General features: G+C 44.4%; 1 protein-coding gene across 1 annotated transcript in view; it reads right to left on the bottom strand.

Moving 5' to 3' along the window:
- The window catches only part of DNAH5 (dynein axonemal heavy chain 5), a 4110061-nt gene that overhangs the window by 2767032 nt on the left and 1315793 nt on the right, over positions 1 to 27236 (bottom strand). The window contains exon 14 of the mRNA XM_069219645.1: positions 21391 to 21712. Coding sequence (XP_069075746.1) covers positions 21391 to 21712 — 322 coding nt within the window. The remainder of the gene's footprint in view (positions 1 to 21390; positions 21713 to 27236) is intronic.

Below are 27236 nucleotides of genomic sequence, written 5' to 3'. Positions count from 1 at the left end.
CATGGCCTATGTTTGCCACCTACACACCTCACCCAGGCATACAAACTATGCCAATAGCAGATCTCCGAGATTTATATAATGAATTGGTGACATTATATAGATGATTAGTTCAGTTCGTAATGCGAACATTGAACACAACACCAGCGCGTCCAGCACCTCCAGCACCTGGTGGTTATCAGTTGGCTACTGGGATTAATCCACAAACAGTACATACTATTATGGGCAAAGTACCTGCGGAACAGGAAAAAATACCATTCTGTATTGCCCAGAAAACTAATCAGCTGGAAGCTGTGTTTCCCCATACGGGACCACATGAGAAACGTAGACTGCTCACTATGTGCTTGCCTTTTGGGATGGTTCAGTCGGTGGATGACTGTGCCACATTAGTGTGATATTTTGGGATGAACTTACTAGTGATATCCTATTAGCCGAAAAAGACTGGCCACCTGAACACATCCGCCAGCTCCCGCATGGGGAACACTTAATTTTGCCTTCTTTCTCCGATCTTGTTCCGGAAGCAGACAAAGATGCATATGCTTCTGAATGGGCTTTAGCGCAGGCACCTGCGTTATACTGCAATCATGTAGGTTGGGACAAGGAGTCTCCTCGTCATGTTATTCCCGTTAGGTCTACGCCCCAACCGCAGCCACAATATCCCGTTAAACATGAAACAAAAGCTCCGGTGAGGGAGATCCTCACCCAACTTGAGTACCAGGGAGTGATTGAGCCCTGTACATCTGCAATGAATAATCCGTTATTCCCTGTTGTAAAGCCGGACCATTCATATAGAATAGTCATTGATTATAGACACTTAAATAGTCATACACCTACATATGCTATACAAAATTCAAACAGCACAGCACTAATAAACAATGTAGTGCGTAAAAAATATAAAACAACATTAGACATTTCTAATGGATTCTTCTGCCAGAGTTTAGCACACGAAAGTAGGGACCTGAGTGCGTTCTCATTTGGCTCTCAGAAACGCTTTTGTTGTTTACCTCAAGGCTATAAAAATAGCCCAGGACTATTTTCAGCCCGTCTAACATAGATACTACACGATATATATTTCGAGGCGTTATCCTACGTGGATGACATATATCTCACAGACGTCCTCGACATTCATCTTGCGAGGGTCGATCGGATAATTCTGGGATTTGCAGACCTCGGTTACAAATTCAATTTAAAGAAAAGCAAGATAGCCTTTCTCAGTGTATTATTCCTGGGATATGAGCTATCAAATGAGGGAAAGAGCCTGGCCCCACACTTTCTAGAAAAATGTGCTCAACTGCACCCTCCTAACACACTTAAGAAACTCCAGTCATTGCTAGGTTTCTTTAATTTTGGCAGAACATACATTCCAGATTATGCACAACGGATCAAGCCACTTTATGACTTGGTTCAGCCCAATTTTTCTAGCAGACACTGGAAAATTGAACACACACGCATCCTTAGGGAAATGCAACAGGACATGCTAGTAGCTAAACACTTGCACACATGTGATAATAAAACAAATTTGGTCATCAGAATAATTGCTGGTGCCATTGGATTTACATATGTCACCTTCAATGAGGATGACACAGTACCCATAGCATGTAAATCACATTTATACTCCAATGCTGAACAGCGTTTTGCACCTACAGAAAAGATTCTGACAGTAGTTCAGATGGCCGTCATAAAAGAGAGCCCACTTGCCCAGGGAAAATTTTATTATTGTTGTCTCCCCGGTGCCGGCCTTAGCGGCTGTCACCAAAGCAAGCATTCCTAACGCTAAAGCATTACATCCACATTGGATTCAATGGGCAACGTCTCTGACAACCACTGATGTCGATTACATTTTTGATCCAAAACTTCAGACACAAGAGCTTCTCCAGTACGAACAAGAGTATCCCGCTCCTCTAAATATCTTGCCACTAGACAACTACCATACTGTCATATACACTGATGGTTCAGCACAACCGGCTGTAGGTACTAAACATCAATACTCGGTTGCGCAGCCGTGAGCGGAGTGATGGAAGATGGAGTTTTCCACCCTCACAATACCTACACACAGACCTTAGGGGATTGCACAGCCCAGTTGGCTGAGCTTAAAGCTCTTATTCTAGCGCTCGAACATACTGAGCCAGGATTCCAGACCTTAATAGTCAGTGATTCTTATTACTGCGTCCAGTCATACAATGACTATCTCAATCACTGGAAACTGAACGGATTTAGAGATTCTAAAGGGAACACCATTAAACACAAAATACTGTGGGGGAGGGTGGCTGATCTTAAGGATAAGCTGCAGTGTGTCCATGTAGTCCATACATTGGGACACCAATGTGTAGGAGTACACGTTACCGGTAATACATTGGCTGATGCTGCGGCCAAAGCAGCAGTAGCTACGGCTTCTGTGGCTGCAGTGACTCATTCTCAGACGAGATTGTATAATGAAATATTGATTGCCGTTAATGCTTCGGCTGCAGGCAAGCCCCTTCCAAAAGGATACCCTACAAACTATACTTACCATGTCAGTGCGCAGAATGTTGCTTACACAACGATTCCTGGGGTTGAAGATTGAGTGATCCCCAAAGAAGACCAGAGATTAGATCTAATTAAAGCAGCGCATGAGGGTGTCGCTTCTGCACATGCTGGTATACAGGCCACGATAAGACTCCTACAGAAACGCTTCTGGTGGCCTGGTCTATGCAGACGAACAAAGCAGTATGTCCTTTGCTGTGACATTTGGCAGCAGATCAAGGGCTCCAATATCAAACGCCCACCGCAGACATCCCTCTTAGTGTCCAACACGCCACTACAGTGTGTGTACCTGGACCATTGTGGTCCCTTACAGCCTGATGGTGCGTACAAATACACTTTAGTCGCTGTAGATTCTTGTTCTAGATTCCTGTGGGTATGGCCACAGCGGTCGGCTGGCGCCCGGACTGTTATAAAAGACTTGCTGATCTTTATCAGTAAATATGCGGTTGCAGCATTCCATTCGGACCAGGGCCCTGCATTTGCCTCTAAAGCATTCAGGGACACCATGGGGACGATGGGTGTTGAACTCCATTACTCCTCACCATACCATCCAGAGGGACATTCGGTCGTGGAGAGGCGGAATCGTGATCTAAAGCAGTCCTTAACAGCTCGAGTATTAGGTTCAGGCCGCAGCTGGTTACATCACCTATATGGGGTCCAGAGAGCAATGAATAATCTGCCAAGACGGTCCTTGGGGGGACGCACTCCATATGAGGTTCTCTTTGGGATATCTATGTATGTCCCAGATCTTGATGCCCCTGGTATGGTGGCAGCAGAAACACCATTTGACATAAATGAACGTCTCACTGTTTCACAGGAGCTTCAGCAATTTCGTGATGATAAATCATCTGCAAGTGCTGCCACCTTAGGAATAAGGGATTTAGCGAAAACTTCGACTGGCTGGATTTCTAAAGTTGGGGATCTGGTTCGTGAGAAGATCGCAGTGAAGAAGGAGTTCGGTCCATCATACAGAGCACCTGTACCAGTCTTGGGAATTCAAGGCACCAGGACTGTCATCTTACCACCACTGTCTGGTTCTAAAACGGACAGATTCATCTCCATTGATGACATCAAACTACACCATCTGGCCGATCCCCTCTCACTACCCAACAGGACATACATCTACATATTAGGATGAACATCACTACTACAGACTACGCAACAATGTCAACTGCTGTTCCAGACACCTCCTTGACCATGGGGAGGGCGGAAAATTAACTCTTGCTAGTTCCTGTCACTACTTCAGTGACCATCCCGGTTCAAGATCTAGCTGTTTTTTACACAAACACATCACAGACTAATGACACTGTCTACCAAGAGCCCCCACGTGAAGTGGACCAAAGTACGGATGGTGCACAGGCTCCGGTGTTTGCAGAGACTGCCTCTGGCTATTTCATTGACATTGATGATTTTTCTTCGGATTCATCCACTACTGTGATTGACACTGTTTCAAAAAGAAGTAAGCTGTATCAATGGCTTAAAAAGAACTATTTGAGATACCCATGGAACTATTTATGGTTCTGTTTGACATTTTTTGCATTTTTTGGGGGATTGGTTTTGTGACTGTTTTCTTTTTGCTTATAAATGGTCACTATATTCCTGATCGCTCCTCTGTGGAGCCTGTTGATGAAGTTTTAACTCCACATCATTCTTCACATAAGGTCCGAAGAGATTTGTCCCCTGTAAATATTACAGCAATACTGATTTCTGATGGGATTGTGTGGGACAAAGTTCCATTCAATATATACGGGCCTACTGAAATTATTCAAATACCATACGTGTTCACAATTTCACTGACTGATGTAATTACACCTGATGTTGTCTCTGATGATTGGGATGTCCAAACAGTTGATTCCATGCTAACTGAGATGAAGGACTGTTCCGGTTTTGAAAGTGATGATGTATACGAACATACAATGAATTATGGGGAAATGTTATGCTATAACAATTGGGGAAATTACTGCCGAATCTGTGCCACTAGATACAGGCTAGTATTAAACTTTACACAGTGGGAACACTGTTCTACATCACCGGTGGGGAGCCCAAAGTACTATAGTGATAAATTTACATACTTTTCTGGGCATGACACAAGAAAAGCAGAGTCGTATTATTTTAGAATACCTCCGGCACAAATTAGGAAAATTTTGCTAACTGATACAAAACTGACTTATTCAGATCCTTTTGTTTCCAAGCTCGCTGTTGAAGGTTACGAATACTGGAAGAGCACTATTGATTTGTAAAGTGTATGGGGAACACAAGATTGGCAAATACAGGGTAGGGAGGCTTTTTTTCGAGCATGCCTGATTCCTGTGCAAATGATTTTCTTAAATGACACTATTCAGCAGACATCCTGTCTGGGGTTAGCAAAAATTAAAGACTTAAACACGCCCAGTATCCCCAACCCAGCAAGGTTTAAAGATTGGCAATACTTCCTCAATATCACCGAGGACAAGCTAGATGCAATGGTTAAGGCTGGTACTTATAATTCTTCACTTTCCAGTCCCGGCGGGTGGTTAATATGGCCCACTGACACTAATGAGTGCCAAGTTCGTTTTTTTAACTCTGCAGGGGTTTTTTCAATTAACAGTCCAGACCCTCGCTTTGTATCGGGTCAACATACAGGTATAGTTACGACATACAGTGTGGGTAAGCTGTGCCAGCAATGGGCACAGACCAACACGTTAGACGCAGTTAAGAAACACCTAAATACTCTTTCTGAAGATATAGACTTGCAGGATTTTCTGCTGGGTCCAAGAAAACAGTGCTCAAAAAGGTTTTTATATGCTATGTACAATGAAATTTGGAAACTTTCCCAGATTGAGGCTGCTGCACGTTTAAGGCAATTGGATAAAGAAAGTTTAGAAAAAGCATTAGCTGTTGTCGACAACGGCATGAACACACTGTCCAACAGGATTTATTCACTATCAAATATAGTGTCGTCTGCTATTGATATCACTCAGACAGACTTGTCCTGGTTATATCATGGCCAAACACAGCTACGTTCCATCATGCAGCTGGGTTGGACTCTACAGACACTGAAAAATGGCCGCATTCCATGGGAGTATATTCACGGGAGTGAATTCTTCACTGCTTTTAATTTTTCCAAGGAGCAACAGACAATGGCTGAAAGCGAGGCTAGTTTCACCATGCTTCGCTTAGAAAAGTTAGATAAGTTGCCCTTCACGGTAGCAGAGAGTCCTTCAACTATCTGGCCCTTACATGGCATAATTAATTTACCGATTCCGACCTTTCGTTTCTCGAGCTGCCTGAAACATCTTGCAGTGGGGAGGTACGAGCAACTAGGAGATAGCTATAATAAGGAAGAGTGGGAGTTGCCCTTTGACTACAAATGTCTTAACGGCGAAACAGAGGTCTTTCTTAGTGGAAGCGAATGTGAGACTGCTGTTCGTCATTCCATGATATGCAAGCAGGTTTCTCTTCACGGTCTTTGCAATGCGGGGGTCGCAAATTTGGCCTGTTTGCTGAAGGGTACTCCCGTCCCATTCATTTGCCCGGTATTTCATGTACTTTCCAATGGAGGTTATGTGGTACTGAACGATCAAAGCTGTTGCGGCATGCGATCAGGAATTGCCTACGCAATCTCAGTCTCGAAGGTCGTTACGTGTTGTGGACATGTTTTGTTTCCCCCCACACAAGAGATAAAAGTATCTGACATGTGGCCCCACATAGATACTATTAATGTGAACTATGACAAGCTGAGCAGGCTAAAGGCGTTATTGTTTCAAAAACAGGTCGCCTTGACATCCGCAAAGGAGACATATGCTCTCCAGATTGCGAGATAATCAGCTGAGATACAATCCCTATTAAATACCAACTTCCCCAAGCATGTTGGAGAACTGGTATCCAGAATATTCAATGATTCGAGCACCACTGGGATTGTTCATTTCTTTAAGGCTGTCAGGTCTGGTTTCGTGTCCATCTTCCAGACTGTCTTCGGAGGCATCCCATCAGCCATCCATTCGCTTTTTTCAAGTGTTTTTGGTGGCTTTCCAATTATTTTGGCTTTGATTGGCGGACTACTACTGCTATTTCTTCTGATTCGCAGTGGTTGTTTTTTTCCAGCTACGCAAAGCAATGGAGCCGCTCCTACCAACTCCACTGTGCCGTGAGCGCTTGGTTCGGATCTTCGGTGCATCCTTGCTGGTGGAATTGGAGCATGACTGGTTGTTGTCATTTCGGCCCCTTCTCTGGTGCGTACAACCAGTCTTCCGCTGCATATGGTGTCTCTTTGAACATCTGCCTATGATCTGTCTTGCTGTTGCACCAACATCTCCTGTGGACCACGAACTGCTGATGTCCCCGATGAGGGTTCATTCACGGTCATGCCCCTTGAGACTGAGGTTGCTCCGCAAGGCCACCTATGAGCCTTCCGTTTTGAAATCTACCGCGGATGAGGACACTGCAACGGATAACGTTACACCAGGAACTACTGCTCACTACTGCTCTGTGGATCCGTTTGTCCGCCCAGCACTCGATTTGACATCAGATGATGTTGACTCATTTTTTAGGTCCTTGGTTGGTGACTTTGATGACACTCTTCAAGATCATGCGTACAGCAAATAATTTGACGAATTGGCTTGCCATTCCCGATTTAAAATTATGCATTTACATTAACTTGCTTTGGCATGCTGTGCTTGTCATGGTTGACATTAACATCTCTGTATGTGTTTTAGCGGATTTGTTTTTAATATCTTTTTTAACACATTTTAAAGATTTCTTAGCTTGTTTTTATGCTTTTAGCTTTTAATTCAGAGCAATTTTTAGCATTTGGGTTCCTGTACCTTTGTCATACCTGTTACGGCAATGGGGAGGGTGTAGTGAATCCTAGTTCGTTTTAATGGGATAACAGGAGTTAGCTCAGTCTCTGGCTTGCAGACTCGTGCCACCGTTACCTAGTGACTTTTAACCTACTTAGCTTGCTCTGTCTTAGCCCATTTAATTATTTATTTTTTCTAAGATGGCTGCCTTGTTTATAGTTAGGCCACTTGTTATGAGTTACATTATTAGTGTCACCGTGCTAAGACGTCAAGATCAAGCACTAAATACAAACAAACAGTAGTTGTTCACAATTAGGGATTTTCCCTCTCTATACTTTTGAGGGATTATTTATATTAATTGCCGTCCCAAGCATGTCTGTTATCTATTGTTTGGGAACACACCTACGTCAGGGGTCTTTGTGGATCTGTATAAATACATCACACTTTAGACAGATAATCAGAGGGGTTCCGACCAGAGGGCATCGCCACCATCGCTGATACCGATACTGAAGTCATCTTGACGCTGACCCAGACTTCGTGTCCCTGCGGAGTCTTGGATAGAGACCTCATTCCAAGGCAAGAAGTGTTGGGGGCTCCTCTCATGGACATGGCATTGGCAGATTAGGTTTAGCAAACCCAGCTCTCCTTTAGGTAGGAGGTTAGGCCTTTCACATTAGGGTATTAGGGCATATTACATCATATTACATCTTGTATGTATTTTCAATGCATTGCAAGATGGTGGGGGTCTTTGTAATAACGACTCTCGTCTTCACAATTCTGTTCCTTGCATTATTCATTATCCTAATCATTGCAGCCCATGCAACTTATCACAAATTGCAGTTATGTTCAATAAATAATATTGAAACTTTACTGCATCTTTGTCATTGCCTGTGTTTGTGTTTAACCACAACACTCCCTGAGATGTCTTATTCTCGAGTCCATGCGTAAAGGCTGCCACCAATCACCTTTTACTATTGTGTTTCTGGTGAGGTGCTGCTAGTGAGCCGGTAAGGTTGGGACAACAGTTGCGACTTGTTGTAGGAAAGGCGTAGTCTCCTACAAACAGAAGTACTGTCATTCTTTAACCAGCAGTCTTGCCCAGAGCAAGAGTCCAAACTACGACAGGCACTATGAGCGGGGGGAAAAGCTGGTTGACTCTTAGCAGCTCAGCTCCAACAGAGAGAGGCAGCTCAAGCCATCCCCACTATTGTATCCACCAACAGCGAAGTCATTACCCAGCCGCAGGATATTGTGAACGAGTTTGCAACTTTTTACCAACATCTATACACCCCAAAAAACTTGAGTTGAGTTGAGCGAGTGGACAACTTCCTGGACAGGGCACACCTACCCTGCCTTTCAGCTGAGGGCCAAACTCTACTAGATGGGAGATAAATAAGACTGAAATAATGCAAGACATATTTAACCTCCCTTATAATAAATAACTGGGAGAGGACGAATTCCCTGCAGAATTTTATAAATGGGCAGGTTCAGAAGTGGTCGATTCCCTGTACAAAGCCTTCCGGGAGGCAGACCAAAAAGGGACATTAGGTGCAATCTCGAATCAGGCAGTGATCACAGTTCTACCAAAACCCGGAGAGATCTCCTATATTGTGGCAATTATGGACCCATATTGCAGCTGAATGGCGATATTAAAATTCTGGCCAGTGTCTTAGCGAAACAGATGCACAATGTTATCTCGTCCTTAATACATCAAACACAGGTGGGATATGTCCCAGGATGCACCTCTAGAAATCACCTAAGAACTCTCTCCCGTATACTGTGGGAATCCAGGGACATGCCAGCCGAGGCTATAGCCTGATCTCTAGATGCAGAGAAAGCATTTGATCGCATAGATTAGGTATATTTGTTTGCAATCTTGTGAAAATTTGGACTAGGTGAACATTTCATAGCAAAAATACGCCTATTGTACGATAGCCCCTCAGCACTGGTTAATTGTGGGGGATTTCTCTCAGATCCTTTCCCCATTCGCAGGGGAACGAGACAGGGCTGCCCTCTCTCGCCATCGCTGTTCCTCCTAGCCCTGGAACCACTAGCGGTTACCATACGTCAGACCGCACTTCTCACTGGCATACCAACAAAAGGGGGACTTTCCTAAATCTATTTGTATGCAGATGATATCCTGCTTACCCTGACAGATCTCGACTGTTCCCTCCCGGCACTACTGGAGATTACTGCAGACATATCCGGATATCGATTAAACTGGTAAAAAGTGAGGCACTGGCTTGCTCCCTCATTACCACAACAGCGGCGTTACAGGGATTCCCGTTTCGTATGACACCACTCCGTCTTAAATATCTTGGGATCTTTGTCAACAGAGGCCTGGAGAACATGGTGGTGCATAACCTTGGGCCTCTCATTGCAGGCATGAAACTGGACTCTGAGAAATGGTCCCACTTGGGACTCTGAATGTGGGGCAGGGTGCATGCAGTGAGGATGGACACCTTGCCACGCTTCACATATGTGCTGGGCATGCTTCCTATACCAGTGACACTCTCCACTTTACTATACATTGATGCCAAAATCAGAGCCTTTGCGTGGGGTACCTCTCGTCCCCATCTAACCTTGGCAAAGCTCAAGGCAAGCTGCTCCTGTGGTGGTATGGGGCTACCATTGATAGAACACTATGCACTTGCTCTCCACCTTTCTCAGTTAGTGTATATGCTCCCTGACACATGGGACCTACAGCAATGGGTCATAAAGTAACATCTACTACTCCCACACCGGGAAGGACTTCGTGGCCTATATGGTACTTATAATATGAACGCTCGCTCCCCTACACAGCTCACCAACCTGATACTGAAAGCAATGAGAGTAGGATGGTGCAGAGCGCATAGGATCCTAGGTGTAAACCCACTTTTTCATGCCAGAGCTCCTATTTGGGGAAATGAAGGTATAGGGATCGGTGGACGATCTCGATTTTAGGCGCAATGGAGCATGGTGGGCATAGACACACAAGACCAAATCATTGAGCATGGAGAGCTGAAACTGTTTGAGTGCCTACAAGGAGACTTTGGCCTCCACCCTAATGAAGCTTGGTGATACCTACAACTAATTATTGTCTGCATAGCAGTATGGGAGCAACCCCATGGGTATTACTATCATCCCCTGTTGTTTTCCATCTCAAAACTTGGGGTCACCTCAAGGGCGTTATGGCGGGTATTTACGATGCCCTCACACAACATCTCTACACAAAACCCCTCCTTGAAGCTCTATGCCTCAAATGGCACCTATATCTCCAAATGGACCTAGAAGTAGAGAGCTGGGAAGCAACAATGATAGCCCTAGATAAAGGGGTACAAGAAGCCGGACTGAAGTTTTGCCTTTTTTAAAATAATTAATGATTGGTATTGGACTCCACTGAAGCTGTAGAGGGTAGGGGTACTCCGACATACAGAATGCGGGCGATGCACGGAATCCAAATGCGACCTGCAACATATATTCTGCAAATGTCCATCGGTTCAACCCCTCAGGTATACAATAGGCGCCACTCTTGCAACTTCGATGACACTACAGACACCGCTCTCTCCCTCACTTATACCTATCCATGACATGGAACAGCTTCCTGACCTGTCCCGGCCACAACAATGCCTGTTATATAAGGCCCTGGCGACCGCCAAGATATGCGTGCTACGACATTGGAGATCCCCTACGCTCCCCACCCCGGAAGAATGGATGATAGCAATATTCAGGACTGTTGCCTTTGAACTCCACATATACATTATGCAGGATCTAACAGTACGATGCCACTTGCGAGGGAGTGTGAGCTGGTCACAGAGTCGCATAGACCCCAGGTACAGTAACTTGGAAAACGATGTGGGAACAAAGACATTGCATGGAGTCGGGGAAGTGTGGCTTTGTTTCCTTACTGCTAGGCAGGGGAGGTGAGGCATCGGTGTCTTACGGTTGTGGGGGAGGTGATGCAGCGTCGGTAGCGAAACATCAGTTCCTTACGATAAGGCAAGGTCGATGAGGCCAACAGGTCAAGACGTGAGGCGTCGACTTCTTGGTGCTGTGATCACACCACAGGTCCACAGAGGCTGCAGCGGAGTCAGAGTCGATGACAGAGCACTCAGGACTCATGCTGTGGCAGGACTTCGGAGGCACTGTGGCGGTGGCAGGCCTGCAGCGTCAGTTGCAGTCATTGCACTCAGCCGGGACCACAGCTCCGGTGCAGGCAGCGAGGCAGAGTCAGACAGCAGCGCCATTTCTGAAGTTGCTCTGGAGTTGATGTACTTAGTTTCTTCTTGGTTACACCAGAACTCACTCCCAAAGACCCAGGAACTGGATTTGGCACCACTTGGCGAGTCAGGACTCTCAGCAAGAGAGCACAGGTGCTGGCAGATTAAGTCTTTGATGTCCCTAAGACTTCTAACAGGAGGCAAGAACTGTCCAAGCCATTGGAGAACCTTTGAAGACAGGATGTAGAAAGCAAAGTCTAGTCCTTTCACTCCCAGGACAGAAGCAGCAGGCCAGCACAGCAAAGCAACAGGTAGAGTGGCAGTTCCTCCTACAGCATCTAGCTCTTCTTCCTGGCAGAATGTCCTCAGTCCAGAAGTGTTCTGAAGTTGTGATCTCACAAGTCCAATGCTTATGCTCATTTCTTCCTTTGAAGTAGGAAAACTTCAAAAGAAAGTCTTTGAAGTGCAAAAGACACTGCCTTTCCTGCCCTTGCCCCAGAGACACTCCCGGGGGGTGGAAACTGCCTTGTGTAAGGACAGGCACAGCCATATTCAGGTGGAAGTGTCGGCTCCTCCCACCACTCTAGCCCAGGAAGACCCATCAGGATATGCAGGGCACACCTCAGCTTCCTTTGTGGGACTGTCTAGGGTGAATTCACAAACAGCCCAACTGTCATCCTGACCCAGACGTAGTTTCCGCAGCCAGGCCCAGGCACAGAACGGTTAAGCAAGAAAATGTCTACTTTCTAAAAGTGGTATTTCCAAACTTAGAATTTAAAAAACAACTTCACTAAAAGATGTATTTTTTAATTGTGAGTTCAGAGACCTCAAACTTCACATCTCTCTCTGCTCGCAATGTGAAATTACACTTAAAATGTATTTCCAGACAATTCCCATGTTACCCTATGGGAGAGATAGGCCTTGCATTAGTGTGAAAACTGAATTCAGCAGTATTTCACTATCAGGACATGTAAAACACACCAGTACATGTCCTTCTTTAGAATGCAAAGCTTTTTTGAGAAAAGTGTTCATTCCTTGATACCTGTTTTACTACTTGACAGGTATTCACTCCTACTTTTGAGAAACAGACATAAAAAGTATTAATCACATAGGAACTGGACAGTATAACATATGTTTACTTGCATATATAATTAAGGACCTTAATAGAATGCCGTTGTTGAGCCAGGTGTGACTCATCATAAGGGTCAGACGAGTCCGAATGGTCAGACTCTTCCAACTGCAAATAAGTCAGCTGCTTGGAAACATTGTCCATGCTCTCCGTTTTGTGGATAAGACATAGTGACTCCTAATATTCTTATCAACATTTTACGCAATTCTATCCACATTATATAAAGAAAAAATCTGGTATCCATATTTAAGTATGATGGCACAGGCCATGTAACGAAGGGCAATTAAGAGTTTAAAAAAGCATGGAAGCAGACCAGAACTGGTGACCGTATCTACTTGTTATGCTCAGCCAAACTAAAAAACATATTTTCTGTCGAACTTCACCACAAGATCACTTTGAACTCTTTCAGGCTTTCTCAAACCTGGCTAGTCTGCCAGGCATTCAGTTCGCTCAGATCTTTCTCCTTGCTCTCATAGGGTCTAGGGTCACGAACCCAATGGTGGTCGCGTTTTTTGCAAGTCCCTTTAGAATAACAACAAATTATATCCAAAAGAAGGAATATGATTTACGGTTTTGATGATATACTGAAAAGATTTCTTCATCGTTCTGCCATAAACGTTACATGTGTCTATCCTGATTTTCCTCTCATAGCGCATTGTGGATTTGAGATATTCCCTTGGTCGTTTATTTTGCAATACGGAAAGGCTCTATCATCATAGAGATTGCTTGACTGCATACACAATATACTTGTTTGTCGGCTCTGATGGTAAAATAGACTCGATAGCCATTCAGGTGAAGGCTATATAGGTTGTGACATCTCCTTTTATGGCAAAGTGACGCAAATACGCATTGTCTGGTTTACTAAATGCCCACATATCTTTTTTAGAGTTTGTGTCATGCTTTCGGGGTTCAGGGTAGAGAAGATTGGGGTCTGGTTCTACTTGAATGGTGCTGTACAAAAATAATTAGTGGTTTATGTATAGGTCAGAGGAGTGTGGTAATGCCTAGGAATTTTTAATTTGTAATGGAGTTCAAGAGTCTGTGCATCCTGCAGACAAGCTGAGCATCTGGCCGCAATGAAGCTAATTTTACGTGATATTGGTACCATCAAACTCTTGGTGAACCTTGCTTCCAGTCCTGTGATTTCCGGCCAGTGGAGATGGAGTGCAAGACTTGCGCACGTGAGCTTAACTCCGATACCTCAAGTTCAGAGATGGATTATTTTGGCGGGCTGTCGAACAGGTTACTGTAGTTGGCCTCACCTGAGCCCTTTGTTGGTGCAGCGTTGTACTAGTGACTGCTGCGCTGCTGTGTAGATGAGATTCTAGTTTACGGAAACTGAATCAATTGTACCACAGATAAAAGGTAAATGGAGCTGTAGGGACAATTCTCTACAAGTATGAGTGGTTCTGTGGCTGAAGACCGAGCCTCTTGTCAGTGCGTGACTTTGAAGATGTGGAGTTACAACACGCTCTCTAGGGGCTGCCACATCTGTTGTGTGCTCACCGCAGCTATTGTGTGCTCAGTTGGAGGGACAGGCAATAACATCTCTTTGATTAACAGCAGATAAATGACAGGGCCACCATATGGTTGATAGGCCTTTTCTCTACAAAGGACCAGCTGAGTACGGTAGATGCAAGAACGTTTTGGTAAGGTCCAATCAGTCACAACAAGAGTGCTGGACTTTGGCCTTGGACCCCTTGAACGTGGGTGAATGGTTAGGGTGTCTTAACCCCTTTCCGAGGGCCACAGGGCAAACGAGCTTCTGGGCCCAATCGTGAGGGTCGAGGCCTTTTACTCATGATGTCACGGGGGCCACACTACTAAGGATCCTGAGGAACTGGGCCAAATATCCCTTCAGTACTTGCATCTCAGTGGTCAAGCGGTTCAAGCAGCACAAGGCTTCTCAGTAGGGGGGGGGCGGCAGACACAGTGGAGGGTGAACATAGGCTCACAACTGAAAATACATTCGGTAGCAGCAATAAATGCCTGCACCAGAAGTATCTGAAAGATCTGGGTCTCTGAGTGTGCCCCCTCATAGGTACTGAAGCTGCAGCATCTGTCTCCAGTAAGATCTTCACCTGGGGCACAAGAAGGTCAGTAGTTGGGTGCTCACGAGTTCCTCACATGCAGTCCTGCAGAGGCAGCATCCGGGCTGTCTTTGATGCTCTTGCAGTACTGGTAAGTTTCTTAGGATACTTTCCACAGGTGGGGGGGTATGAGTGGCATTCCTGGTGCTGGTCCTCAGTCGGGGCTTGGGCCCGCTCGGGTCACCATAGCAGCCCCCTCCACAACCCACAGTCTCAACCAGACCACACTCCTTGCCTTATCCCAGTTGCCCTTCATCACCGTCCTCACTCTGTCCAAGGGCAGTGACCCAAGAGGCAAAGCAGTAATCTTCACAGTGCCCCTACCTGACATACAGGGTCATCAACTTTGCTCCACACATGGGGTATGGCCGGATCAACATGGCAGCAATCTTCACAACAGCATCACCTGGCATATGGTGTTGCCAACTTCCAACCTGCACGTGGTTGATGACATAATGGTGTAGTAATGTTCATGGTTTAAGTCATACCGACTGCCGTCTGGTATACATAGGATGTTGACTTTTCCCTACAAGGAGGCAACAACATGATCAATGCAGAAGCCTCTCCTCACATCTCACTAAAGGGATCCAATCATCAGGCTCTCCCACTAGACCTCCCTCCATCCAGCGCTTTCCTATTCTTCACAGGGCACACTGGTCTTGGCAAGCAGGCAGGCAGTGGTGACTGAGGCTCCAGGGATGGATGATCTTGGATTTCCTGGGTGATGTCCCTTCACCCAGCTGGGATAATGGCAGCCGTTTCCCTCCAGTCCTGGTTACAGGCAGAAGTCTTGCAGAGCTTCCCTGTCTTGCACAGCCCAACTCGCTGCTGGTCAGTTGACAATTTTGGGGCCTTAAGCTCCCATTCCTATAGTCCATTCCCAGACACCAAACTTTATTTAAAGTCTGAGTCTTTAAAGTTTATGTTAGGGTCTGCTTCCTTTTAAAGGACCCCTTCCTGTCTTCTAGAAAGCATTCTGCCACAGCAGGAGCAACCCTCAACACATATAGCTCCACAACACAGTCATTGGGAGTGACTAGATGGTTACACCTGGATGTCAGCCACAGTGATATGTATATCAAAAGCTTACCACTGGCCCAATCCCTACACTTTGTGACATGTTAGTCCCATCTCCTCCTTTTTTAGATATGCCCAAGCCCCTTTCCAGTGACATCTGTCTGAAATCAAAGAGCACTCTTTGAAGTGTAATGAAGAGCCTGGCTCTCCTTTCCTCCAGTGTGTCCCACACAGTTCACAGGAATGCAGCAATCCACAGATCTATCCATGGGGATTCCTCTATCTCCTCATGTTCATCCAGTTAGCCCTGGGTCTCCCAAAATGGAACAGAGAATCTTCCATGCATTGTGTCATTCACAGTCACACATACATCCAGCACACGCATATAACATACATGCCCTGCACAACACTACATCTTTCATGTATTGACAGTTCACAGGCACACAGACCCAGCACAAGTGTAACACATGGATTGTGCAGCACTACACACCAAATCAATGTATGCCAAGGGTGAGTTCAGCACACAGCAGCAGAACTTTAAAAGAGTGAGCCAATAGGCCTCACTCTAGTGACATTGGTAAAAAGGCCTGTTCACTCCCACTGATCACTACACAGTATGCTGCCACCACCACGCTAGTGCTGCTTAATTCCTGGCAAAGGCAGCATCCTTTCACCATTATGGAGATAGCAGTTTGGGCTATGCTTGCAGTGTGCCACTCTGTAAACCCTTGTGCCACATTATGCCTGTGCCAGGCATAATGTATGCAAGATGTGAGTTCCAACAAAGGGAAGCCAGTAAAAATTGTGCAGTGAAATTTAAAACATTTAACTGTGTCTGTTTTTGCTGCCATTTTTAATGCCTGCTTAGAGCAGGCACTAAAATGACACATCCATTCTAATCAATGGGCCTCCCTGTGTTTTGCTGCACTAGCATAAAAAAGTTTGATGCTAGTGCTGCAAAGCACCACAATAGTGACAAAAATGTTGACGCTATTGTCCTAACGAATGCCATCGTGTGCTGTATTGTAAATACAGCACGACCATGGTGTCGTTAGATGGGGCAGGGGCGATGCAAGAAAAGTGGCACATCGGGACTGATGCACCACTTTCTACTAAATATGCCCCTAAGCACTTTTATGCATCCTTGAGTTACAATACAGAATCATCTCAGCATGATAATTTCTACTTAACATATTAACCTGTGTACATATGCTGGTTTTGCTTTAGAAGATGGGCTGTCGGTAAAGATTTTACTACAGTATGAAGGCTGCAGGTAATGTAATCTTTAGCACCTTCAGACCTTCGATAATTTGAGCAAATTGTTTTTTGTTTGTGTTTTACAAGTGTTGCATACAGTATACACTGTCTTTAGTAGATACTTTTTAATACTCTGTTGTGTATTTCTCTTAAGAGTTTCACTGTCTGCAAACAGTGTGGTACGGAATAAACTCTTTCGATGGAGTACACACAGTTTACAGTACCCACTTTTTCACTCATCAAATTCATTTCTCAATGTAGGTTTGGGGGGTTTGATACAGATAAAAGTTGTCTGTAGTAGCAGATTAATTTTGGAACAGACATTGAGTATCTTGAGGAAGCTGGCTTTGTCTGAACAGTTGCATACAGATTGAGCACAGTGTGCAATAAGGGATTCCCATATATCTGGGATTGATTGTTAATGTGAACGAGACTACCTGTGAAGTGTATGGTAGAGGCTCAATTTTGCACATAACAAATGCTTGCTACACCTAAGGGAGTTGTATCGGTGATGGTATTCATTGTATTCATGATAAATGATGCTTCACATGACTTTGAGCTATTTGTACTTACTTTCAGGCCTCTAATGCTATACTAGTTTATAGAGTAATGTGTACAAATGAAGCTTAAATTATGTAATTTGAGAAGTCATGAGTGATGTCACAAATGATGCCATAGGACATGTCAAGATTGATGTAGCGTGTGAGGTCATAAGTAGTGCATGGCAAGGGTGCAAGTTAGAGTTACCTTAGAGCACAAGTTATAGTTACTCAAGATAACTATAACTGCTGAATTTCTATGGTTTTGTGCGTGTGTAAAAACTGAACCTAACTATTACGTCACTGTAACCTTTGTTTTTTCAGTGAGTTTCAAAGGGTTTTTAAATTGTATTTCTTAACATAACTCCCTTATAACCTTAGTTTTTTTTAGGGAAGTTCTGTTTTTAATGCTATTTCCTAACTACAACATACCTGTAACCTGTGTGTGTGAGGGAGGTCTGTGAATGGGTGTGTGAGTGGTTGAGTGGGTGTTTACATGCGTGTGTGTTGTGGGTGTGTAAGTGCGTGTGTAAGAGGCTGCGTGGGTCTGTAAGTGGCCATTTGAGAGGTTTTGTGGGTCTGTGAGTGGGTGTGAGTGGTTTTGTAGGTATGTGAGTGGGTTGTCGAGTGGTTGGATGGGTATGTGAGTGGGCATGTGAGTGGTTTTGTGGGTGTGAAAATGTGTGAGTGAGTTTGTAAGTAGGTATTTGGGTCTGTGACTGAGTGTATGTGTTTTTTAAATTGGGGTCTGGATCCGCGGAACCACCCACATTCACCCAAACTGTGAAAAAAAAGTTTTTGGGACCATTCCTTGCCCATGCGGAATCCTTCACAAACCCCTCCATTGGTCCCATTGGGTCAGGGTACCTCTACCCTGACCCCTTCTATCACTTGTTATTTTATTTTCCCTGCTGGGAACCGAGTCCAAAATGAACAAAATGATAGCCACAACTTTCCTCTCAGTTTGCAGCCCGTCAATCACGGCATTGCTGTTGGTGCGTGGATCTGGAAATCCACCCAGGTCCGTGGTGAATCCCCTGCAGATCCGCATCTCTAAAAACCTATATATTTTTTCCTTTAATAACTCCAAAACTACTGAATGGATTTTCACCAAATTACAAAAAGCACTCTTTCTGGGCCAAGACCTAGCTTTCTGTCAAATTTAGTGTAAATCGGTTCAGCAGTTTGGGCTAAAGTCGTGTCTAAAATCCCTATTTAAAATTAGGAAAACATGTTTTTGGACCCCTCCTTTTTTTCTCAGCACCCGCTTAATGAATCACCATGAGACTTTCAAGACAGCAGCTGAAGTAAGTAAATCTGTTCAGTAGTGTTTGAGAAATTAAAGGGAAAATAAATTTGTATATCTAGGGCCGTGGATCCATTGAGATGTCTTTGCAAATAATGACAAGCTAGTGCAGGGAAATGCAGACCTCTGATAGGCTGCCAACACTTCAACCAGGAAGTGTTGGCAGCCATCTTGGAACTCGGTTTCAGCTGACTCCCACCAAAAAATGCAAAACAAAAGACAAATGGGCCAGGGAACAGTCACCCTGACCCCTTAGCTCTGATGCTGGGGTCCCAGAGGGAATCCGCCACAGCAAAAAAGCACTTTTAAAAAAAGAATCGCAGTGAATTCTCTGCAAAAATTAAAAACAAATAACCACATTCTCAAGTGCTTGTTTTTTTTAAGCCCCCGCGTGGGCCAGGTCCTGGGGTATTTAAAAAAATAAAGAGGTGGCACACGGGCTCCCCTCCTGGGCTTATTACTGCTCCCGGAACCGCCACCTCTCCAGTGCTTTACTGCAATATGGTGTGGGGGGGTTGTGCGGCCCCCGCAGCCCTGGGGACCACCCCCTCCTGGGGCAATCATGCAAAAAAAAGAGAAAGGGAGTCATTTCAGACCCCGCAGCCCCAGGGACCACCACTTCACCAGGGCTAAATTCACAGTTGAAAGGGGGCCATGAGGCCCCCGGTGAGGAGCAAATGATGGCCCTGGGGACCACCACCCCCAGGGCTGACTCCCGCTTCGTCCCAGGGTGCCCACCCCTGGGACATAGCTGTTTTCTTTTGCTTGGTGAGAGCTGGCAGCTCCCAACAAGCAAAAGCAAAAAAAGTCCACTTTCTGCAAGTGAGAGTTGTCAAACAGTGTGCGAAGAGAAGACAGATGAAAACATTGCTCCTGCATGCAGGGAGCTGTATTAAGTGCAGCTCCATGTTTGGGGGGGGGGGAATGCCAGCTCCCACAGGACATAGGGAAGCAGGCTAGGACCGTGGGGTCTTCAGGCTCCCCCGTGGTCCTGTCACTAGAGAGAGAGATTAGTATTGCAGACACCTGTGGCCTTGTGGTTAAGTTCTCAGATCCTTAACCTGAAAGTTGAGGGTTTCAATCTAGGAGTATCGTTGGTCGTATCTCTTCTTTAATTTATTTTGAACTTCAAATATTTAAGGTACATTCTGAAAGGTCATCTCACTATTTTTACTTAACAAACAGCTTTTTCTTTTCAATTTGCCCAGGAATATTTCATTCTAAGTATATCATTCATCAAAGCCTATACAACTCTCTATCTCTATTTCTCTATCTGTCACTCGTTCTCTCTCTCAATTTCTCGCTTTCAATCTCTTGCTCCCACTCACACAACCACTCAAACCTTTGGGCACCCACTCACAGACACACTGAGACCCTTGCGCACCCATTCACAGACCCACGCAAACACTGGTGCACCTAGTCAGAGACCCATTCAGACTATGACGCACCCACTCACAGACTCACTCAGACACTGACACACCCACTCACAGACTCACTCAAACACTGACACACCTGCCCACAGATCCATTCAGACCATCACACATCCACTCGCAGACCCACTCACAAAACCCACTCAGAGACCCACTCAGGCACTCATGAACCCACCCACTCACAGACCAACTCAGACACTCATGCACCCATTCACAGATGACTCTGAACCTCACACACCCACTCACAGATCCACTCAGACCCTCACGCACCTAGTCACAGACCCATGGTGCATGGCGGTGGTTGGATTAACGTATAGTAATGAAAATGACTTTACATTATCAAAAACATAGAAATTCACTGAAAAAAACAAAGATTACCGAGATAATATAGTTAGGTTCACATTTTAAACGTACAAAATCATAGAAATTCATCAGGGTCTAGTTATCTCACGTAACTATAACTCATGACCTAAGGTAACTATAACTCACGGCCTTGCCATGCACTCCTAATTACCCCACAAATTACGGCACTCATGGCATCTTTGAAAACATCATTGACAATATCACTGTAATATTTGCAGTAAAATTATTGATCATAACTCTGTACATGGTGGAGGCGCAAGTTACAGTTACCTTAGGGCACGAGTTATCAATGCAGGATTTAAAATGACACAATTAATGACAACACTGTTCATGGTGGGGGCCCAAGTTATAGTAACTTTAGGGAAAAAGTTACAGTTAATTGAGATAACTATAACTGGTGAATTTTCTTGCTTACTCTGGTCCTCTATTTGAGCTAGTAAAAGATTCTAGATAAGAGGTTTCATGTTTTCCAATAAACATAGCAAGGAATATGTAAATTAAAAGAACTTCGGATGATTTGCTGACTAGTCGACAGGATTATATATTTAAATTATATGTACTCTCCCACTATGTCAACACGCTGGGTTCTCACACAGGCCAAAATAGTTTGAATAATAATTATATTTATCCCAAGAGCATTTAATTTTTCATGACGCTATTGGCTGAATGGATAGTTAAGTCCTGAATCTAATAAATACGTCTGCAAACTGTAAATAGAAGAAAATATACCGACATAAGAAACCATCCAGGTAAGAGACTTACCTGCTTGAGCCATCCTCTGTGAAATAGGACCTCATATTCAAGTAATACTTTAGATACTTTGTTGTAATTGCGAATTATACGCTTGGCTTCCTCCATCTGCAAGATGGATGGATGTTGTAGAAAAAGGTCCATTGGTCCTTGAATTCTGCGAAATAGCTGACGAGACCAAACAATCTTGCCTGCGACAGGAGGAAGGTCACGGCCTAATGGGGGTTCATTTTTCTGCTTTGTGTAAACTTTAGATACCATCTCAATGTCATGTCCGTAATTCTGAAGGATGTTAAGGTATTTTTCATCAATGCCAAGATCAGGAATACCCAACCTGAATAAGGAAATATTTTAGTTACTAGTATGTATGAACAACCTCAAAAATGTTAAACACATTAGTCACATCTAAAGCCCAAAGTAAAAATGAAATAAAAAATAAAATCTTTAAGCTAATTTGATAATTTCATTTATGTTTGTTTGCAATAGTACACGAGATAATCATTACAATATAGATATGTATATCAAAGATCACAAGCAGTAAACAACATTTACAAAGAACAAGAAAGAACAGAACTGAAATAAAAACAGAGAGCAAAGGGGAAGAAATTAATCTAGAACTGTTTCATAATGGATCATCTTCATGAAACAAGAACGATTAGTGAAATGACAGTCAGGGTTAAAGATTTGGAAATATGCTATATTGTATACTTTGCTTATGATTTTGACATGTGACATATATATGATTGATATCTTGTTAACTTCAGGAGAAACCACATTAACAAGGGCTGAAGTATGTGCTGAAGAAAATACAGACCATGGACAATAAGCGAGTTCGGTTTTAAGTAGTATATTTATCGGAAAGATCAGGATTTTGAGATGAAAGAGGCATGACGGTATTTTAACAGTCATAAGGCATAAAGGAGGGCAAAGTTGCTTACGATAACAAAATGTGACAAAATCACATGATAAATGCATAGCCTGGAGAATTCAAATTAGGGTGAGGTTTCAATGAGATTACAAGTTGAAAACCAGAAAACTGCCTAATTGCACAAAAGGGTAGCTCTTTAGAAACCAGAGGCTGTATTATTGAAGTGCCCCGGGGCTCAACAGGCTTTTGCACTTGCTCTGTTTGCCCTAGGGGCATTATGGTATTACAGAAGGGGCTGCAAATTCTTGTGTAGTCCATTCTGTAATATAGATAGCACTGACACATATGTAGCACCAGCACTATCATTACAGGGTATTCCCTAATTTGCATGGAGGCACGCCCCCATGCAAATGAGAGAATCTCTTTGCCACTGCTCCCATCTGTATTACACACGTGGGTGCAGAGGCAAACATCCCTTTAATAGGTGCACTGAAAGTGTGCCACAAAAGGTGGCAAAAAGATGGCACATTTTCAGTGCATCTCCTAAAGGCAGACCTCTGGAGGGATGAAAGGGGTTCCCATGGATTCCTTTGACATCCCCTTGCAGGCGGGTGCAGCAACTCACTGCACTCACCTGCAAGAGCATCTCTGATCCCTCTTGAAAGTGCAGGTGGGTTGCCGCCTGTACAGAGAAACACAGAGCAGCTTTTAAACAGTTGCTCCGTATTTCATTTGAATGTGCTGCCCTGTGGCCAGCGCAAGTTTGCGGCGGCTCTGAGGGCAGTGTATTCAACGTAATATGGTGCACTTTCCCTGTTTGCACCCAGTGCACCTACTTAAAGGTGCGCTGTGGCGCAAACTGGAATACTGTGCACTATCTGTAATAGGAGCCCTATTACAGATATGGCACACTTTTCCTGTTTGCACCATGGCACCTCATTAAGCAGGTGCACTGGGTGCTCACACTGAAAATGTGCCCCATTATGTTGAACGCACTGTCCTCAGAGCAGCCAGGAACTTGCACAGGCCCCAGGGCAGCGAATTCAAGAGAAATTACAGAGAAGCGGTTTAAAAGCTGCTCTGTGTTTGTGTGGGGGGGAATCTAATTTCTGCAGTAAGTCACATTTGGGAGACTGAAACTACGTAGGCAATTCCGGCTTGCATTCCACAACAGCTTTTCTCCATTCAGCATCACATAACTCCCATTCAAGAGCACTTGGAATGCTGAATGAATCAAAGGGACAGAAATACCCTTCAGATAACAAGCTAAATTTGCAGCTGATGCATTACATGCTCCAGGCAAGAACAGCTGTTTACAAATCATTGAATGACTCACAGAAGTCTCACAATAATTTCCATTTAGAAAGCGAACTGAAGTGTTGAAATTGCCGGATTAATAACCCCATGCATTAATCAAACAGCAGATGGTATTTCTGCTAAAGTAAAAGGCAACTTTTCAAACTTTTCAATGTTTAACTTAATATAAGTTGCTTCCTTTCTAAGCCATTATTTGTTGCCTTTGTGTCAAGTTAAACACAGAAAACAGGTCCCTGGAGCTGAAATTTTGCCAGGGCACGTGACCATTTTTCAGAACTTCTAATGTCCATTCTAACTGCAAACATATAATTTGCAAAAGAATAAGACATGCTCTAAACAAAGCATCTCATCCCTGTATTTGCCAATTTCTAGTTTACCACATACTCTTTAAGTAAATCAACTTTAACCAATATTCATAGCCTTCAATAACCAACTGGATAACAAAAGACTCAGAATAGATTAAATTGGTCTCAGTGAACAGGGCATTTTTCAATTTCTTAGGAGGCAGTTTAAAATAATAAGACATCACTTTTGACATCATGTCCACGAAAATATGCAAATGTTTCTACATTGAAGGAGTTGGACAATGTTCCCATTGTGTGTAATTGTGAACAGTTCTCGGGGTGCTGGCTTCACATATGAAATTATGTCTGAAATGGCTCAGAAAGCATAGAATCAAGTGTTTTCACATTCCAATCATCAGAAACCACCCCAGATGATATCATATAATTCATTGAAAATATTAAGTATGTATGGAATTCAAATCATTTCCATCAGCCTGAATATATCAAAAGGAATTTTATACCAAACAATCCCATCAGGAATCAGAATAGCTGCAATGTTCCCTAGGGATAAGTTTCTTCGGACCTTATGTGAAGATAGGTAAGGTTTCAAAACCTCATCCACCGGTTCAACATCAGAGCGTTCAGGAAGATAGTGACCATGTATCAGCAGAAAGAAAACAACAACAACCCCAAACCAAAGAAGGAAGGTAAGCACGGTTAACATGATCCATAGATAACTCCATGGATGAATCAAATAGCTTTAAGCCAATTGAAAAGCTTATGTGCTCTTGATAGGGATGCAGTTGAAGATGCTGAAGAACTTGAAAAAATTAATTGATGACGGCAAAACATTCAGAAGCAGTTCGTGCAAAACCTGGAGCCGGTGTCAGAGGAGGAGAACTGGACGATGTATCCCTTGGTGGTTTGTAGTAAACTATTCCATCCTTTTGTGTGTAGTAAGAGAGAAATAACCCACAACTTTAGACATCTCTTGTTGATGACGTAGAGACAGGTACTATTAAAAGTTCATTTTCTACCCTCCCAACCACACGAAAGACTCATCACTGTTGGTTACGTTTTGAAGAGGCACACCCGGACTGGCAGTGAGAGGGGAACGAGAATTGCCCAGGAGTCCTTGTGGTCTACTGTTTAGGACTGGCCACATGGTGTAACTTGACATTGTCAATCATTAGTCAATCAATCAGGTACTTGTATAGCGCATCTTATCATCTGTAGGGTCTCATGGAGTTGTTCTGGGCGTGTTGATCAATCAAAGAGCCAGGTCTTGAGGTCCTTCTTGAACTGCTTCAGTGATGGGACCTGTCTGAGGTTGAGAGGGAGTGTATTTCAGGTCTGAGCTGCGAGGTAAGAGAAGGATCTGCCTCTGGCTGTGCTCTTCCTGATTCTGGGGATGGCGGCGAGGGCAAGTTGGAAGGATCGGAGTTGTCTGGCGGTGGTTGAAGTATGCCAGTTCGATGTTGTGTAGTGCATTGTGGGTGTGAGTCAGTAGCTTGAAGGTGATGTGTTTGTTGATAGGGAGCCAGTGGAGGTCTCTGTTGACTTACTCTTTTAGAAAGTGGGGCTATGTAGATGTGGAAGAGGGGCGAACTTAGTGGGGAGCCCTGGGGTTCTTTGCAGCAGGTTTCTTTGGCTGCACAGGTGAACGGTGGAAGTCTGACACTCTGGGTTCTTCCGGTGAGGAAGGATCTGATCCATTCCAGTGCCTTGCTGCAGATGCTGGTGTTGTGGAGTCTGGTGTATAGGTCTCTGAGGTGGGCGGAGGAGACTATGTTAGGCCATGTTGTCTGACAATTTTAGTGAGCAGGGCCATGAAGATGCTGAAGAGGGGCAAACTTAGTGAGGAGCCAGGTTTCTTTGGCTACCCAGGTGAGCAGTGGAAGTCTGACACTCTGGGATCTTTCAGTGAGGAAGAATCGGATCCATTCCAGTGTCTTGCCGTAGATGCTGGTGTCGTGGAGTCTGGTGCATAGGGTGCAGTGGGAGACTGTGTCAAAGGCAGCAGAGAGGTAGAGGAAGATAAGGGTGGCCATATCTCCGTGGTCCAGTATGGTGCGGATGTCATCAGTAGCTGCGAGAAGAGGAGTCTTGATGCTGTGGTTGCTGCTGAATCCAGACTGGGCGGGGTCTAGGATGCTGTTTGCCCTGAGGAACTCTGTTAGTTGCATGCTGATGGGCTTTTCTGTTACCTTGGCTGGGAAAGGGAGCAGAGAGATGGGTCTGTAATTCTTCATCTCCCTTTGGGTCAGCAGCAGGTTCCTTTAGTAGCAAATTGATCTCTGTGTGCTTCCAGTCAGATGAGAAGGTGGCAGTTTCGATGGAGCGGTTGATAGTCTGGCATAGCTTGAGGCAATGGTGGCACTGGCCAGGTTGAAGAAGTGATGTGGGCATGTCATTTGATCCAAAGCTGTTTTCTTTGGAACCAGACAGCAGTGGTAGAATTACAGATCTGGTACCATGTATTCCCTGGACTGGAAGCGGTGCTCGATACGCAAGGACACATTCCTTTCTTACAGCAAACTTTTCACACTCTAGATCCCCAAACTTTGTAATCCATATGGCGGATGTTGGTTGGTGAATCCTTCATTCCCAAGGTGGTGGCACTTGGAGATGAGTTTTCATCATTGAACTATTGTAATTCCTGCAAGACAGTGACACGTTCATTTATGTCAAATGGTGTATCTGCCACCACTGTGCCAGGGCCATCAAGATCAGGGTCATACATAGGTATGCCGAACAAAACCTCATATGGGGTGCACCCTCCCAAGGACCTTCTGGGCAGATTAAAAGTGAGTTCTGGACTCCATACAGGTGGTTAAGACAACTATGTCCCGCACCTAGTACTCTTGCTTTTTAAGGATATTGCTTTAAGTCTTGTTTTTTCCCCTCCGCCATTGCATTTCCCTTGGTATGATAGGGACATGAGAATGCATGGGTAGAAGCAACCCCTTCATGAGCTGCTTTTAGATCTATCGTTGGTCTTTTCTTTCGTCCTGGTTGGGGATCATCAGATCACCCACCCCTGGTATGGTTGCAAATGCAACATTTTGAGTGCATAGGAATTATTTGGCGGGATACGCCTTTGGCAACGGCTTGCTGTCAGTTGAAGCTTTCACAGCTGCCAGTGTTTCCTCATCCAACCTCATACTAGAACGAGCATTGCAGCAACAGAAGCCGTGCCTACTGCTGACTCGGCTGCTTCATCAACCAAGGTGTTTCCTGCATTATGTATTCCTACACATTGATCGCCCATCATATGTACTACATGGGTCTTTGGTAGTGACTCCTGTAGATCTGCTATTTTCCACCACAGAAGTCTGTGTTTGATGGTGTTCCCTTTTGAATCTCTGAAGCTATTTTTGCACTAATAA

The sequence above is a fragment of the Pleurodeles waltl genome, chromosome 2_2 (assembly GCF_031143425.1).
Source record: "Pleurodeles waltl isolate 20211129_DDA chromosome 2_2, aPleWal1.hap1.20221129, whole genome shotgun sequence".
Taxonomy (NCBI): domain Eukaryota; kingdom Metazoa; phylum Chordata; class Amphibia; order Caudata; family Salamandridae; genus Pleurodeles; species Pleurodeles waltl.
The sequence above is the reverse complement of the archived record's forward strand: the minus strand, read 5'-3'. Positions and strand labels throughout refer to the sequence as shown.